At 43.3% G+C, this 15,763-nt stretch overlaps 1 protein-coding gene across 4 annotated transcripts in view; it reads left to right on the forward strand.

Annotated features, from left to right (window-relative positions):
- Positions 1-15,763, forward strand: part of FBXW11 (F-box and WD repeat domain containing 11) — a 57,810-nt gene that overhangs the window by 25,838 nt on the left and 16,209 nt on the right. For all 4 annotated transcript variants that reach the window (XM_054642726.2, XM_077186284.1, XM_054642727.2 and 1 more), the window contains 4 exons: positions 7,794-7,856; positions 8,881-9,106; positions 12,276-12,462; positions 13,778-13,868. In XM_054642726.2, coding sequence (XP_054498701.1) covers positions 7,794-7,856; positions 8,881-9,106; positions 12,276-12,462; positions 13,778-13,868 — 567 coding nt within the window. The remainder of the gene's footprint in view (positions 1-7,793; positions 7,857-8,880; positions 9,107-12,275; positions 12,463-13,777; positions 13,869-15,763) is intronic.

Here is a 15,763-nt window from a genome sequence, read left to right on the forward strand (position 1 = left end):
TTTAAACATTTTACTTTTAAGGAAAAGTTATTCACAGGCAGAAAGGATTTGTCTTTTGAAGTATTTGGCCCGTAGGGCAGTGAAAGTTAATTGTGGGATGTTTTAGGCAAGTGACTGCAAGTGTTATCAGTGATATCAGTGATAAGCTTGGTGACTGCTTTGATACACATTTGAGTATTGAGATTTGCTGCTCTGCCAGGAATGGATTGGGATTCCTGCACACATCAGTGTCTGCCAAGGAAAGCTGAGGGACTGGACAGTGAAAGGAATGAACTGAGACACCTGGAAAACAAACACCACTCTAAGCTGAAGGTGGAATTAAAGCTCCTGGGCTGGGCAGGGGTGGGAAAATGAATCCAGTTTTCCTCTAGGTGAGCCTCAGGTGAGGCTTTGCAGAGAACCTTGATGGCTCCTCTTATTGCTGGCTGCTCTTGTGCAAGCTGGGAGATGATGATGATGATGATTATTATTATTGATTGAAAATTTCCCCCTGGCAGCACAAGCTGAGCTTGTGGGCACCTTAATCCCCAGCCCTGGCTGAAGTGCCAACTGTTTTTGCCATTTCTCCTGCCTCAGTGGTACTCTCTGTCTGAGGGGCAGGTGGACAGACAGTGGTTTTTCTGTGTTTGGGCTCTGGTTTCCATCCAGCACGAGGGTTTGCACCATGTGCAGTTTTGCAGGCCGTGCTTTGGTGCTGGAGTGGTGCAGGGATGAGTCATCAAATTGCTACAATTACACAATTCCCTGCTCATTGTCCTTGTAAATAAAATGTGGTTTTATAGGATGGGTACAGGCAGGTTTGGGTTACTGACTCTTTACTCCAGACACTCCGAACATTAAATGAGAGTTTAGGGTGTCTTTGAAACAGTTCTTGCAAGGAAGGTGTTGTTCATGTGATCCTGCAGTACCTGTTGAGGTAAGGTTGTCCTTAAGACCTAACCAGTTACTGCATATTTAAAACCCAACCAAACCAAATCAAGCCCCCACTGGATGTCTCTTGGGATTGCAGTAATTACATTGTTTTTCTGGTGACATCAGCCTGCTGTGTGGAAATGGAGGCATGCTGGAAAATAGCTCTGAACTTGGACAGAAGTGCAATTGTTTTGTTTCTTATGACAACCTACACTGAACTAACTAAGTCAGTCGGTGAATATTTTTGATGTAAATCTTTCTGAGAACGTGTAATACGTTATTTCAGAAGTTGGAAAAGCCCCAGAGTGATTTTCTTGCTACAGTTCTCCATCGTCTGTGGCCCTTCACAGGCTGGGATAAGGATTAAATCCTGCCCTGCCAGGCAGGCTCAGGCTGCAGTTTGGGCACACAGCTGCCTGTAAAAGGATGTGCCATCACCAAAGGCTCACTGGTGCAGGTGGAGTCTTTGCTGAGTGTTTCATGGAACTGGATCAGAAAAGTAATCCTGAGCTGCTGAGCATTTTCATGTGTAATTTCAGTTTCAAAACAAGTAATGTGCTGTGACTCTGGGTACTGCCCCCACTGACCTGACTTCTGAGGGCCACCAGGGTGATCAGAGGGGGGATGGAGCACTTCTCCCATGAGGAAAGGCTGAGGAAATTGGGATTGTTCAGCCTGGAGAAGGGAAGGCTCCAAGGAGATCTAATTCTGGCCTTCCAGGAGCTGAAGGGAGAACTGACTAGGAACATGGAGAGAGATTATTTACATGAGTTTATTAGTTTCCTGTGAAGTCAGATATACTGAATACTCAGAGATACACAGTTTTATGTGTTTTATAAATATATATATATATACACACACACACACACAAGATCAGCGAGTTAATTTGTAATGAGTTTAGGGTGAGGACTGATACTCTCAAAAGAAAGTTAACATAGTGGTACTAATTGCCAGTCATCAAAGTATTGGTGATTAAGCAGCATGATCTGCTTAGTGACTGCTTGTGGTCTTTGGAACCTGCAGAAATTACTGTTCTGGAACATGTAGGTGAGGAATGGCTTGAGGTTTTCCTTCTTTGAGCAGAGGTAAGAGCAAGCAATTCTAGTTTTGGGAAACTTGTTGCTCTGGCCAAAACCTCCTGCAAAGCAAACCCTTGAGAGGTGTCAAACCAGGGTATGGAAGTGCATTAGGTATCTTCTAAAAACTTACCATCTGTAACTTGTCGTCAAACTTTAGTTTGTAGCAGCTTGAAACACAAACTGGGGAACTGTGGTGCTGAATTCAGCATGTCTTCCTTTTAACTTTTTGGTGGTTAGTCAAAGGCCAAATAAAAATTGATGCCCTATTTTCAGTTACGAGGGTTTTTTTCTAATTTTGCCTTCAGCTGTTGGCTCTTGGTAGACTCTTTAAGTATTTTAAGTATATTTTTGTCTGAACTTCCAGCAATAGCTGCACTAAAATTAAACCTGGCAACTGGGAGAGCAGCAAGCTAGGTAAGAATTGAAGCATGTTCAGCCTAATTCGTGCAGATCCCCAGTGCTTACATAAATAGTTTACTTTAAGCTGAAACAAGCAATTACTAATACAGATATCAAATATAGACCTGGCTATGGTCAGCAGTGTAAACCTTCATGTTTGGTGGACAACCAACTGTCCCTGGGGGCCAAGGAGGCCAATGGAACTTGGGGACATCAGGATTTTTGCATTTCTTCACAGACAGATCTTGAGGAGGGTGAGAAGGGAGAGATTTGGTCGTTGCTGTGAGAGAGACTCATTCCCTTGTTGTACAGTCTAGGTTAGGGGTTCTCCAACTTAATTTCGTATTTGTGCTCCAGAACATTTTTACTAAGAGCCTCTCCATAGTTAGAAGAGGAAAATCCCCTTTTATCCCTGATCAAATATGAAGATCTTGTTAATAAACATTGTTTAGCAGGTTCCTGGGTTAGCAAATGCTGCCCATTTCTCCCCATGGAGATGCTCATTCCATTTGGAAATGCTCTGAAGCGTTTGGCAGTTTCTGGCTCTATTAAAAGCAGGAAGCCATAAGGGGCATGTGCTCATCACTTTTAGCTGGTGCAGATGGCAGCCCAGCTTCCTCCCTTGCTGCTGGCTCCAGCTGTCCCAGAGGATGGCAGATTCCTCACTTGCCCTGGGAGATGCGTGCTGGGACCTCCGGCAGTCCCTGTGTGGCAGAGCTGGGTTCAGCAGGGCATTGAAGCTCCAGTGCTGTGTACTCCACCTGCAGAGTTTGAGGTATCCAAGTATGTATTTGTTATTTTGTGTTGGTTCTTCAGCTTCTTCAAAGTCAGATGTGGTTTGTTAAAGGACATCAGAACCTGTTTAGCTGAATTGTTTTAATTGGTTTTGCTTATTTTGTAACTTTAACTGAAATTTCCTGGTGTTTTTTTCCAGAGAGTGGGAATCTTGTGAAAAGTTAGACTGTTGAAGACTTAGCTGGGTCTTTAACTGAGATGGGAATTACTGGTGTAGTTTCAAGGGCAGTGAGACACAGAAGTTCTTACTTCCTTTCCCTTTGATTAAAGCTCAAATATAAGACTCTCTTTTTTTCAGGGCAGCCCAGCTGTTGTCTTGTTTTGTCCATCCATCCTCTGTATCCTGTGAATCCTTTCTTTGTTAGGGAAAGCTTTATTATCATCAGAGAAACTTAGCAGTGTTGTGAGCCTTGCTCAGTGCTGAAACTCGTGTGTCCTGCCCCAGTTCCCAGGATTTCCTGCTATCACTTCCATAATTGCTCTCCCGATACTGGAGCTCACAGTGGCTGCAGAACAAAGCTGCACCTGGCTGTTCTCCTGCCCAGGCAATTAAGTGACTCAAGGCACTCCCAACTCCTGGAGCCCAGTGCAACCCAGGCTAAGAGCAGCCTGCTGGAAATCTGGAGCAGCCTCCCCAGGTTTGATGGATTTCTGCTGGAAAAGGTGCAGCTTTTCCTGCTCCTTCTGAGGGAGGGGAGCCTTGCAGTGCCACTCACCTGCAGGAAAACACGGAGTGCTTTTGCCCCTCACAACCTCAGATCTGTGGAACTGCTGTACTTGAGACATCAGTTGCTGCTGGTATCCAAGGATCTGAATTGAAACTGTGATTTATGGAGTTTTAGAATACCTACAATATCTTTGCCTTTGGGGATCGTTCATGGTTCTTTATATTTCGGAAGCTTTTCGTGATCTCCAAAAGGAATTAGCTTGATGTAATCAGGCTTGTCAGAACCTCTTTCTCTCCAAGTAACTTGTGAACCTGGTTTTGGCACAGTTTTCTGCACCCCATAGAAATCCCATAAACTTGAGGTATTGTGGAGCAGAAAGACTAAGGAAAGCCTGAAGTTTCTGTGGGACTAAGCAAGGAATGTGGGATACAAATCTCCAGGAAATGAGCTTTTAAACTTGCCCAGCTTGTGGAGCAATGTGTGAATTTTACTGCCATTTCTGGTTACCGTCAGTGGAAATAGAGGCTGGGGCTTTGCTCAGTGTAACTCAATTCAGTTGGGTTTCAACAACTGTGAGGCAGCAACAAAACATCCCAGCTTGGACCCATTGTTATCTCTTGGCTGTTGCTGCTGTTCCCAGTAGGGATGGAGAGCACTTACTCCAGGCTGACTAATTAAGGAATGACAGCTGGTTGGAAATAATCATTCTACTTTTGCAAGAGCCATGAGCAACTTCACAAGAATTCCTGGAAGAAATGAACCTATAAACAAGATGAATTGACAATATTTAGAAGCTCTTGCCCTGTGAGAAGCTGCAAGGCTCTTGTGGGGGTCAGAATCATGCCTGGAGAATGTCTACAGGGGCAGTTCAGCCTTGCTGGGATACTGGGATGAGATGTCAGTGCTTCCATTAGGCCTTGGAGTTGTTCAGCAGCAGAGCTGGGGGAATTGGGGTGAATTCCGTGGTGATGCCACTTCAAAGCCACCTGGGAAACCGGCTGTATGTGGAGATGGGTGGGGTGAGCAGAGGTGCTGCTGAGGGGAGGGAAGAGCTGCACTTGGAGATGCCTATCAGTGTTCTTGCACAAGGGCTGGAGCCTAGGAGCCAGGACTGGTGACACCATCTGTCAGGAATTCTGAAATCCTTCTTCTGCCAAGTGCTGGGAATGGACAGGACAGATCAGAGCTGTCTAATTGCTTCTTCCAGCCAACAGGGCAGGATCCACCCATCACCTCCTGGTCTCCAATTAGTAGGCTTAAGTGTTGGAGAGAGAGATTGGAGTCTGAATTGGGATGTGTGTGATGGGGGGAATGACCCCAAAATGAAGTGCTTTAAGAGAGAAGCAGAGCGAGTTTATTAGAAAGAGACGATATAATAGGGAAAACAAAATATGTATTTGGGAGCAGAAAGGGAAAGGATGAAGGATTTAAAGCTCTAAAATACAGTAAGAAAGTGTGGAATGAGTCAGGGTGGGAAAAGAGTAGATGTAGTAGTAGATGCCATTAAATGAATGCAGCTGTCAACTTCCTGGTGAAATACCTGATTACCATGTTCATTTCCAGCCTAAAAATCAAGCTGTGTTATCTGCCCCCACAGTCATGGCTCAGATGGTGACAGGACATGAGAGTGTCTCTGGGCAGCAGTGCATTTGGAGTCCCCATCCCTGGAGGTGTCCAGCGAACACCTGGAGGTGGCACTCAATGTGGTCTTTCCAGCCTTAATGATTCTGTGGTCCTGTGAGATTCCAAGGCTGTAGCCTCTCCCCACAGCCTGCTGCCCAGGTCTTTCCCTGGGCAGCAGTGGAGCCACAGTGGAATTGAGTAGGGGCACAGCACAGAGGGAAACTCACTTTACAATCTGCTGGTGTGGAAATCTGATGGTTTTGGTGACATTTGTGTCCCTGCAGTCTGTGTCACAGTGCTGCTGTGCTGTAGTTCTCTTGGATGTTCACAGAATGACATCATGTTTAGGAGGCAGTTCTTAGTCTCCATCCCTGGGAAAGCTGGCAAAGATCTCAGATATTTTCTGATAAAGGGAGAAATGCAATGGCGGAGACCTACCATAGCCTGCCGAAGGAAAGTTAGGGCATAGATGGATAAAATACGGGATTTCTGCTGAATTTGCTAACCCAAGCCACCTGTTTGATATTCTCAGTGTTCTTGTTTGTAGCTCCCAGGATCCATGGGTTTATTTAGCCTTCAGCTGCCAAAGGACATGAGATGTTCCTTACTCGTTTAAGGACACACTAATTGGATGCACAGTTAACAACATATAATCACATTAATGAGTGTTTTTACATATTCATATTGAAATAAAATAAAATCAAAGACACCCTCCATAGTTCCCTGGTGGCATGTTTGCTTTCCAGAATGGTGTAACTGGTGTGGGCTGGCAGGGTCCCAGTCAGTGAGGGGCTGCTGTGTGTTCCCTCCTGGGGAGGAGCAACCCTTGCACCCTCTCAACCCAGTGAGAGGGGCTGGTTAGGACTTGTAAATAACTGGGATGGCCCTGCAGAGACTGTGGCTTCAAAAACCATGAAAGGTGTGGCTGTCTGTTCTGTGGATGTCCAGAAACACTAAAATCCATGTTTTTGTAGAGGCACCCCAAACATCTCCTGCCTTTATTCCTTCCTGGATTCCCCTCCAGCCACCTCCTGGGCTTTTACATGTCACTGCCACGTGTGTCATGACCAGGCAGTTGAGTCTTTCCATCACCTGTGGGCACAGTTTTTATCCTGTCATCCAAAGCCCATGTGCCACGTGTTTTCCACACCTTCAGAGAGGGCTCAGGGTAGGCTTGAGCCAAGGCAGCTGGGCAGGGGAGGGAGCGTTGCTGTAGGCAGGACACTGCTCATTTGCCAGATTCTCTCAGTTTGTGCAGCACATCCTTATGGAGGAAAGAGGAGGAGATGAATGCTTTTGAGATGGAATTGTGTTTTGAGTGGGGGTGGATGTAGTTTCTAAGGAGTTATCCATAATCCAAGATGGTAGGAGTAAGGGAATTATTTGACTTACTTCATTGTATGTTTTACCTGAGCTCCTTGTTCCTGTTGAGACAGAAGGGAAGAAGGCTGAAATAATTACAGGTGTTTGAGGACACTCAGTTTGTCCTGGTAACCCTCTGCCAGTCCCATGGGGATGGGGAGGCAGGGCTGGGGGAGCTGGAACTGCCTGGGAACGAGGGACTTGGGGGCAGGGAGGAGGAGGTGGTGGGTGTGCCATGGACAGCAAAAGGGAGCAGCTCATCAACAACGGGCAGAAAAAACACAACTACTTTGGGAGACAGGTGAGCTCAGAGAAACATTTGCAGCTGCAGGTTTGTAGAAATGCTTCCATCTTTTATTGGTGAAGGAAAGGGAGGAAAGCAATAGTAAGGATCAATTCTGATGTGGGGAGAGCATGCAATAAAGGCAGGGGTGATTGCCAAGGGTTGTAGACACAGCCTGGGCAGTGAATTGCAGAGATGTTCTGCAGAGAATGATCACTATTCCTAGACCTGGGAAAAAAGCATATTCTGTTGCATGTAAGTAGTGTATAGTGATTTTATTTTTTTTTTTTTTGCCTAGCTGTATGCAATTTAACTTTGGCAGAAAGTGCTGGTTGAATACATTGACAGGTTTAATTGCTTTGGCTTGAGTAGGATGAAAGTGAATTTATTTCCCAGTGAGAAAAGCGTTGAAAGGCTGCATGAAAACCTGTCAAAGGAAATTGAAGCGGGGTTGGGGAGTTATCTTTACAGTAAATGGAATTGATAAACATGTCAGTTAAAAGGGGAATTTATTTATAATACTCAGGTTTTGTGGCCAGAAGTCTTTGAGAATTCCATTCACTGGGAAAATGAATTTTATTTATTCAATTGATTTGCTTTTTCGTAATGCTTGTAGAGCAAGAAATTGTCACAGAGTAAAAAGCTGAAGTAATATTTGTTCTTTTTTTCCAGAACACGTCAGTAATGGAGGATCAGAATGAAGATGAGTCTCCAAAGAAAAATACCTTGTGGCAGGTAGGACTAACATGGATGTAGAAGGAGAGGTGCCAGGATTTTATATGTTCCTGCTTTTGAGAAATGGCCAAATCTTGGGTCTGCATAATCATCCTTGAATGTCATTGGCTGTATCCTCCTAAAATTAGCTCAGCCTTCAAGTGAAGGATGATGCCAGTGGATAATCCTCAAGAAATTATCGTTTTTGCTCAGAGTCTGTGGTTTGTGCTGACCTTGGAAGGACAATGCTCTGTCAAAGCATCCTTGGGAATAAAGTTAATTTATATTTCTGAGCATGCGACTGTGTTGTTTAGAATGAGAAGTTCAACATGGCAAGGACTCATAACCTGTTTGCTTTGAAGAAGTTTGGGAATATTTTGGAGCTGCCAATTGCTCCCCAGCAGCCCCTTGGCTCCTGAGGGGCTCAGAGGAGCTGGCATCACTCTGAGCTGTGCTCAGTAATTAGCAGTGGCTCCTGCTGGGGTGTTCTGGGCCATCCTGATGTGGAGCTGAAGCTCCTGGGATTTTAATGAGGTGTTCATGTGCATGTCCCAAACATTGACAGGAGCAAAAACAAACCAAGCCCTTGATTCTCAGTTTTTATTTGAGGACAACCAGTGCAACACTGACATGAGGGTCTTGAATTCTTATTTTAACCGCCAGAATCTGAGCAGAACATTTGTGGAGACAAACTGCAATGTGCCTAGAAACCACTGCTTTGAGCTGGGAAAGGTAGTTCTAAAAACAACTACATCCGTGGGGTTTAAGTGGTAAGAGGTGTAAGGGAGGAATTCAAGATTTTCAGTGTAAGTAGGAATTTTGGGAGCAAAGGCTATGAAAGACTTTAAAAAGTCTTTGAAATTCATCTGATGTAACTCATTTCTTGAAGAATGTGTTTTAAAATTTAGTTTTGATTATTTCTTTGCATCTTCTTACATGTTCTTCCTTGAGAGAGATTTTATTAAGCTGTTCCTATAGCTTATATATAAATCTCGATATTTAAATATACACTAACATATAAATAATGTTCTTTTTCCAACCCCAGATAAGTAATGGAACTTCATCTGTGATTGTCTCAAGAAAAAGACCATCAGAAGGAAATTACGAAAAGGAAAAAGACTTGTGTATAAAATATTTTGACCAGTGGTCTGAATCAGATCAAGTGGAATTTGTGGAACACCTCATTTCCCGGATGTGTCACTATCAGCATGGACATATTAACTCCTACCTGAAGCCCATGTTACAGCGGGACTTCATCACTGCGCTGCCAGGTAAATGCAGGGCACAGAGCAGGGACTGCTCTGGGCTGTGCAGCCCCTTGGGGACATCTCTGCATTCCCATTGTCCCTTAGAGAGCCAGTGCTGCTTCCTGCTGCAGAGAGGGGCAGCAGGGTGCTGAATCCCTTCTGTGATTAATTGGGTTGGCCACTGGATGCCAGTGTTGTTCCACGTTAAAATAGTCGGACTGGTGTAGCCCAAAGGATTTGTGCTGGAACTGGAACTGAGTTGTCACAAAAGTTGTGTATCTGCAAGCTTTGGTCTGAACTCTTTTTTTCATACAGAAACTGCTACTGCAGAGGCATTTTAGTTTAGGAATTCTTACATTTTAGTGTTGTTCTGAGTTTCTGCTTAGATGAGTGCATCTAGTTTGTCTACTCTTGTTGCTGACCTGAGAGCAAAAGCACTTGTGGATTTTTATTGTGTTGCCCAGCCCTGACTCCTCCTTTCAGTTACTCACAACCTCTTCTGACACCCACAAGTGTCAGCCTGTGTTGATATGTTCAGATATGAAATCTGTTTTTACACTTGCTCAGTGAATTTTTTCACAAAAACGCAGAGCAGCAATAGTGGATATACAGAATCTCTAGGTTGTAATCTGGTAAAGGCGTGGTTTTTTCAATAAGTTTTTGGAAGAAATTGTATCTCTGGATTCTTGCTGCTAGGGGCAGTGATTCATATGATTCTTGGAAAGGGATAAGTGTGGACATTGTTTGCAGAGTGGGAAATCAGCCTGGGTAGGTGGTCAGTGTGTTCTGTGTGCCCCTGGCAGCCCACTGGCACAGCTTCACCCTGCAGTGTGTGAGCAGTCTGTGGGGTTATCCCAGGAATGCCAGGACAGTTCTGAACACTGAGGGTGGAAGAGGCCATGCAAAGCCTAAAAGCTAAATCCTAAAACTGCAAATCAGCTGCTCCTCCTAGGACTGACTCTCCAGACCCTTCATGTGCAAGTTTGATCTTCAATTAAAATTCTGTTTTGTTTGCTTTTATACCTCAGGGCTGATAGAGAATTATACAGATCTTTCATTTTATATATTTCTGCCTAAGAAAATGTTGGGAGCTTTGTAAGGTGACACTTGTTTACACCACATTTGTATATACCAAAATACATCTTTACAACTTCTGTTGCTTGTCCCCAATGTAAATACTGGGAATTGTTCCCATGTTCAGCCTTCCTTGAAGGTGCTGTGGCGTGCGAAGAACATCTGTCTGAATTTACCCAGGAACTTAATCCCAGCTGGTTGAAATCAATCCTGTGTTGGGCTGCAGTCACATTAAAGGAGAGCTGGAGTACCACTCTCAGGCACATGGAGGGATTTTTGGGGTCATTCCGTGCAGGGCCAGGAGTTGGAGTTGATGATCCTTGTGGGTCCCTTCCAATTCAGGATATTCAATGATGCCTTTTTAAAAGATGGCTTTGCTTGTCTTGAAGTCAAATTCTTTTGTTGTAAATAGGAGTAGTTTTTGCTCTCTGTCCTGACCAATTTTACACCTGTGAGACTGTAGGAAAAATGGAAGAAGAGTTAGATGGAATTGTTTTCAGTGACAGAGTGGTAACTGGCGTGTTTCCTGATCTAAGTGACTGTTTTGTATCTAATGTTGATCACATTTAGAGAGTTGACAATCCCACATTTGGATTTCATTTTCACACAAAGTGATATTTATACACAGACCTTTGAAATCCCTGTGAATTTTAATTGTTTGAATTTATTATTGAAATTCAACCAAACCTTCAGCTGCTCCCTCTAATCAACAACAGCTCTTTTTCACCATTTTCTGTTAAACTGTAAAGACTCTGTAGAGTCATAAGGGATGGGTGTCATATTTTCCTTTGAAAAGTCTACCAATAGATGTCAAATTCATTTTACTTCAGAAAATGGAAAGGTTTTAGTACCTATTTCAGAAATTTTCTAAAACAAATCCCTGTCTTTTAATCTAAAATAGGGACATACAGCTATTTCAGGCCTTAATGTGTCTTAAACTTAGTCCTGCATGTTGTCTGACATCAAATCTAGTCTTGAGATTTTTACTGCTAGCAGAAGTTCACAGGTTTAAATTGCTGCATCCAAAAGAGATCTCAACTGAAATATTTACCCTAATTAACGTAATAGGATCAGGTCCAAAGCACAGACACAAAGGACAGGGCCACTAGACATATGTTATAGTTACCAAAATTATGTAGAATAAATCAATAAATGAGTAAGACTCACATGTATTAGTTTCTGCTTTCTGCTGCTGTTCATTTTTATGAAGGCCATGTGAAATTCAGTGTGCAGTGGAGGACTGTATGAATATACTTTCTTCATGCTCTAAAAAAATAACAGTAGTTCCTTTGATTTGTCAGGACTATTTGAAGCCCAAAGTGGGCTGTCATGAGATAAAGTGGAAAATTAAAAAGGTCATCATCTCCTGGTTTGAAAGATTTTTTTCATGCTTGGCCAAGGGGTGTATGTTACTCATGAAAATTGAGTTATTCAACATCTCAGGTTCAAGGAAATTTTGTGGAAAGCAAAATTGCAGGTCTTTGAAATAAGGAACAGACTTAGCAGTGACTTTTCCACAGGGAAGAATTTCCCTCCAGTATCCCATCAAACCCTGCCCTCTGGCAGGGAAGCCATTCCCCCTGTCCTGGCCCTGCAGTTCCTGGTGAACTTTCCTGTAGCCCTTTCTGACACTGGCAGGGGCTCTGAGGTCTCCACACAACTTTCCCTTCTCCAGGCTAAACATTCTCAGCTCTCCCAGCCTGGTTCCAGGGGGAGCTGCTCTAAGTCCCTCTAGCAGCTCCAAGGCCTCCTCTGGACGTGCTCCAACGGTTCCATGTCCTTGTGCTGGGGACACCAGAGCTGTGATCCCTGCTCCAGGTGGGATTTCAGGAGATCAAGAGTGCAGGGGAGAATCCCCTCCCTGGGCCTGTCCACGCTGCTTTTGCTGCACCATTGTGCTGATTCTCCCTGCAGGGCAGAAGAATGGTCCAACAGGCAGGAAAGACCAAACCTTGGAGATATTTTGGTGCCTCTGTGTGCACTCACCTGTAGCTGGTGCCCCTACCAATGGCAGTGTTCTCACATTGCTGCCATGCCCCAAGCTCTGGATTCTCAGTGTCTTGCAAAGCTGATTTGGTTGTTTCTGTGCACTCACTGACTGCTCTTCGTTTCTTTGTAGAGCAAGGCTTAGATCACATAGCAGAAAACATCCTTTCCTATCTCGATGCCAGATCCCTGTGTGCAGCAGAGCTGGTGTGTAAGGAGTGGCAGAGAGTGATCTCGGAGGGGATGCTGTGGAAGAAGCTCATTGAGAGGATGGTACGCACGGACCCGCTCTGGAAGGGGCTCTCCGAGAGGAGGGGCTGGTGAGTGCCTCGCTCTGGTTGGTAATTGTTGAGGTGTTGTGGGTCCCAGGACCAGGTGAGAGATGAGAATTGACTCCAAGTTCTTAGAAGGCTGATTTATTATTTTATGATATTCTATTCTGTTATATTAAAAGAAAATTATATACTAAAACTATACTAAAGAAAGAGAAAGGAGACATCAGAAGGCTAAAAAAGAATGATAATAAAAACCTGTGACAGACTCAGAGAGCCCAACACAGCTGGACTGGGATTGGTCATTAAGTTAAAACAATTCACATGGAACCAATCAAAGATGCACCTGTTGGTAAGCAACCTCCAAACCGCATTCCAAACAATCAGATAATTATTGTTCACATTTCATTTCTGAGGCTTCTCAGGAGAAAAATCCTGGTGAAGGGATTTTTCATAAAATATGACAGTAACACCTGAGCTCCCCTGCTGCTGCACAGCCTCCTGCACACATCCTCCCATGAGCTCTGCCCAAAAGGAAGGTTACAGAAAATGGGTATTGCTGAGCTCCTGATCTCTGCTGGGGCTGGAGGCCAAAGCTGTCAGCTCCCCTTTCTGCTCTGCCTTTGTCCCTGTCCTTTTGTGCTCCCATGTCTGACACCATTTTTTCTTGCTTGAGTCTGTGCAAATTTGGAATTTCTATATTGCGAGGAGAACTATCAGTTTCATCAGCTCACAAAAAACAGTGCCAGCACATTTGCAGGGCTTTTTCTCAAGTGAAGTATTCCCAATTGGACTTCTTCTGTTTGGTTTGGTTTTGGTGGGGTGTTTTTTGGGTTTTGTTTTTGTTTTTTGTTTTTTTGTTTTTGGTGTGGTTTTGTTTTGTTTTGTTTTGTTTGTTTGTTTTTGGGGGGGTTTTTGTTGGGTTTTTTTTGTTTGTTTGTTTGGTTTTTTTCTTAAAGTATAAAATAGCAGCTTGGGCTGCAGAAGCCTCTCAAAGGGGATAACCCTTGTTTTCCTGTCCTTCCCAAGTTTCTGGAGAGCTGTTCTGCTTCAGAAACCTGTTTCCCTGTGCTCTCTAGTGGTGTGCCTGAGCAAAGGCATGTACAGAGTAAGGGGATGGCACAAGGATGAAACCTTGTGGAGCAGGAAATCAGAACTGGAAAGCACTTTTTATCTTTTTAACCTTGGACATTCTAAATATTTGTCAAATTGCGAAGTCACAAGAGTTGTAAAAGTGATACTAAAAGTTCTCCCAGGTATTTCTGAGAATATGTGCTGAGGGTTTTATTCTGGGCAGGCTTTGCATTCTGGTGAAGTTTGGATTCTTTGTGGTACATTGAAAACTGTTTCTCCTTCTTTCTAGGGATCAGTACCTGTTTAAAAACAGACCAACAGATGGGCCCCCAAATTCGTTTTACAGGTCCTTATACCCAAAGATAATCCAGGATATAGAGGTAGGTGTTCTGATCTATCCTGTCTGCAGGACAGATAATGGTGCTGATTTTGGGGTTTCAGAGGTGGTGAATGTTGGAGCAATGAATCTGTGTCACTGCTGCTCTTGGGATGATGTGAAAAATAACCCACAGCAGGTGCATTGGTTTAGGTATTAACACTGCCTTTTTTGCATTTAAAGAGTTTTGGAACTCTTGTGAGACTATGGATTTTAATAAAATAGCAGGTTTAGGACACACTACTCCAAGAAAATTCCCTGTATTGCTGAATGTTCAGTATATTGGTGATACACTCACTTAGAAGGTGATCTGACATTGATGCCTTAAACAGCAATTATTTAAAATGTAACTTAACACTTCTAAAGCAGTGGCTGACTGTTGCAAATACAGCTTTGGTCCTCATAGGGGATTTTTCCTCTCTGCAGTGGTTTGCTGGGGAGATTCATCAGTGCTATGGTGATGAACCCACAGGGCCATCAGCAGTAAAGCAGCTTCAAATATAAAATTTTGCTTATCTTGTTTTGAGATTTACAGAGCTGGGCTTGCCTTGGTGGTTTTGAAATATTTCTGATAAATCAGGATCATCCCAGCTGTTCTGCCAGCAGGAGAAAATGTGTCTTGCTCTGTTTGCTGTACTCACCACAAAGCTCTGAAGTTACTCCACAGACTGTCATGGATTTATTTCAGGATGGGAAATTATTGGTCTGAAATTCATTAGCGAGGAAATGTGTTTTGATGTTGAAGACAGATGTGAACTAATGGAATCACTGTGTGGAACGGCAAATGACAATTTGTGCTTCTTGGCACTCAGGAAACAAAATTATCCTCAACTCTGAACCCAGCTGTAAAGTGGTTCTGCTGGAAGCCATAATGTATTTTCCAAATATCTTTTTATAAACCTTGCTACATTATTTATAGACATTTAAGGAACTCAGCATGAAATACACCTTAGGCAAAATATGACCAAACTTGATATTTACCTGTGAGCTGAATGATCACTTAGTTACAGGAGGGGAGATGTATTTCCCTGTAAGGAATGAGAGTGATGCTACAATGATAAGAGGCCTGTGGGATTAAGAGCTTTTATTGTGGTATTTTCTTGCTTTCTGCACAATTCTGGCCTAGTTCTGAAAAGAAAATGGGCAAAAAGCAGCATGAAAATGTTTGCCTAGAACACTAAAACAGTTTGGCATTACTGTAACTCACACTTTTAATGTTATTCTTCTGAAACTCATTTGTATAAGTGGAACATTTGTGTAGGCACTGTTGTTATTAGAGATGGAAGGACTTCTTGAAGGTGTTCTGAGGGCTTTTGAATTATCCCAATCTACTCTTTAGTGTTTTGGTTCTTTAGTTGCTGTGGATTTGCTTTCCAGTGCACAGAAACAAAGCTCCTGAATTAAATACTTCTTGCTAGGGTGAAGCAAGTAGGAAAAAACCCAAACCCTTTGTGCTTTTCTCATCCCCAATACCAATAATAAATAGAAAAAATTGCCAGTATTTGAATAGCTGCGAGTGGGAAAAGAGTAGGATTTAAAAATGTATTGTAGCAATGAGTGTTTCTGCCACAGCAGATTTTCCCCTGCTTGCCTATTCCCTCAAGCCCTCTGAAATATTCCTGTTTGCCAGGTCTCTGACCTGGAGTGGGGTTGGTGTTTGTGCTAATAGTCAAGGGCCCAATAATTATTCCACTTCCAAAAGTCTATTAGAATTTTTCAAATAAATCACCCTTTAAAGTACTTTTCACAAATTGCTTCCCTAAAGGGCTGTGAAAAGAAGCTTTCAACACTGTTTAAAATGTAGAGAGTGAGTACCAATAACAACCAAACCTAGCTTTAAGATTAACTTTTTCCTCCTCTTCCTGTTTTTGTTGCTCTTCCACAGTTTTGTATTTCTCC

The sequence above is a fragment of the Agelaius phoeniceus genome, chromosome 15, assembly GCF_051311805.1.
Source record: "Agelaius phoeniceus isolate bAgePho1 chromosome 15, bAgePho1.hap1, whole genome shotgun sequence".
In the NCBI taxonomy this organism is placed as follows: Eukaryota; Metazoa; Chordata; class Aves; order Passeriformes; family Icteridae; genus Agelaius; species Agelaius phoeniceus.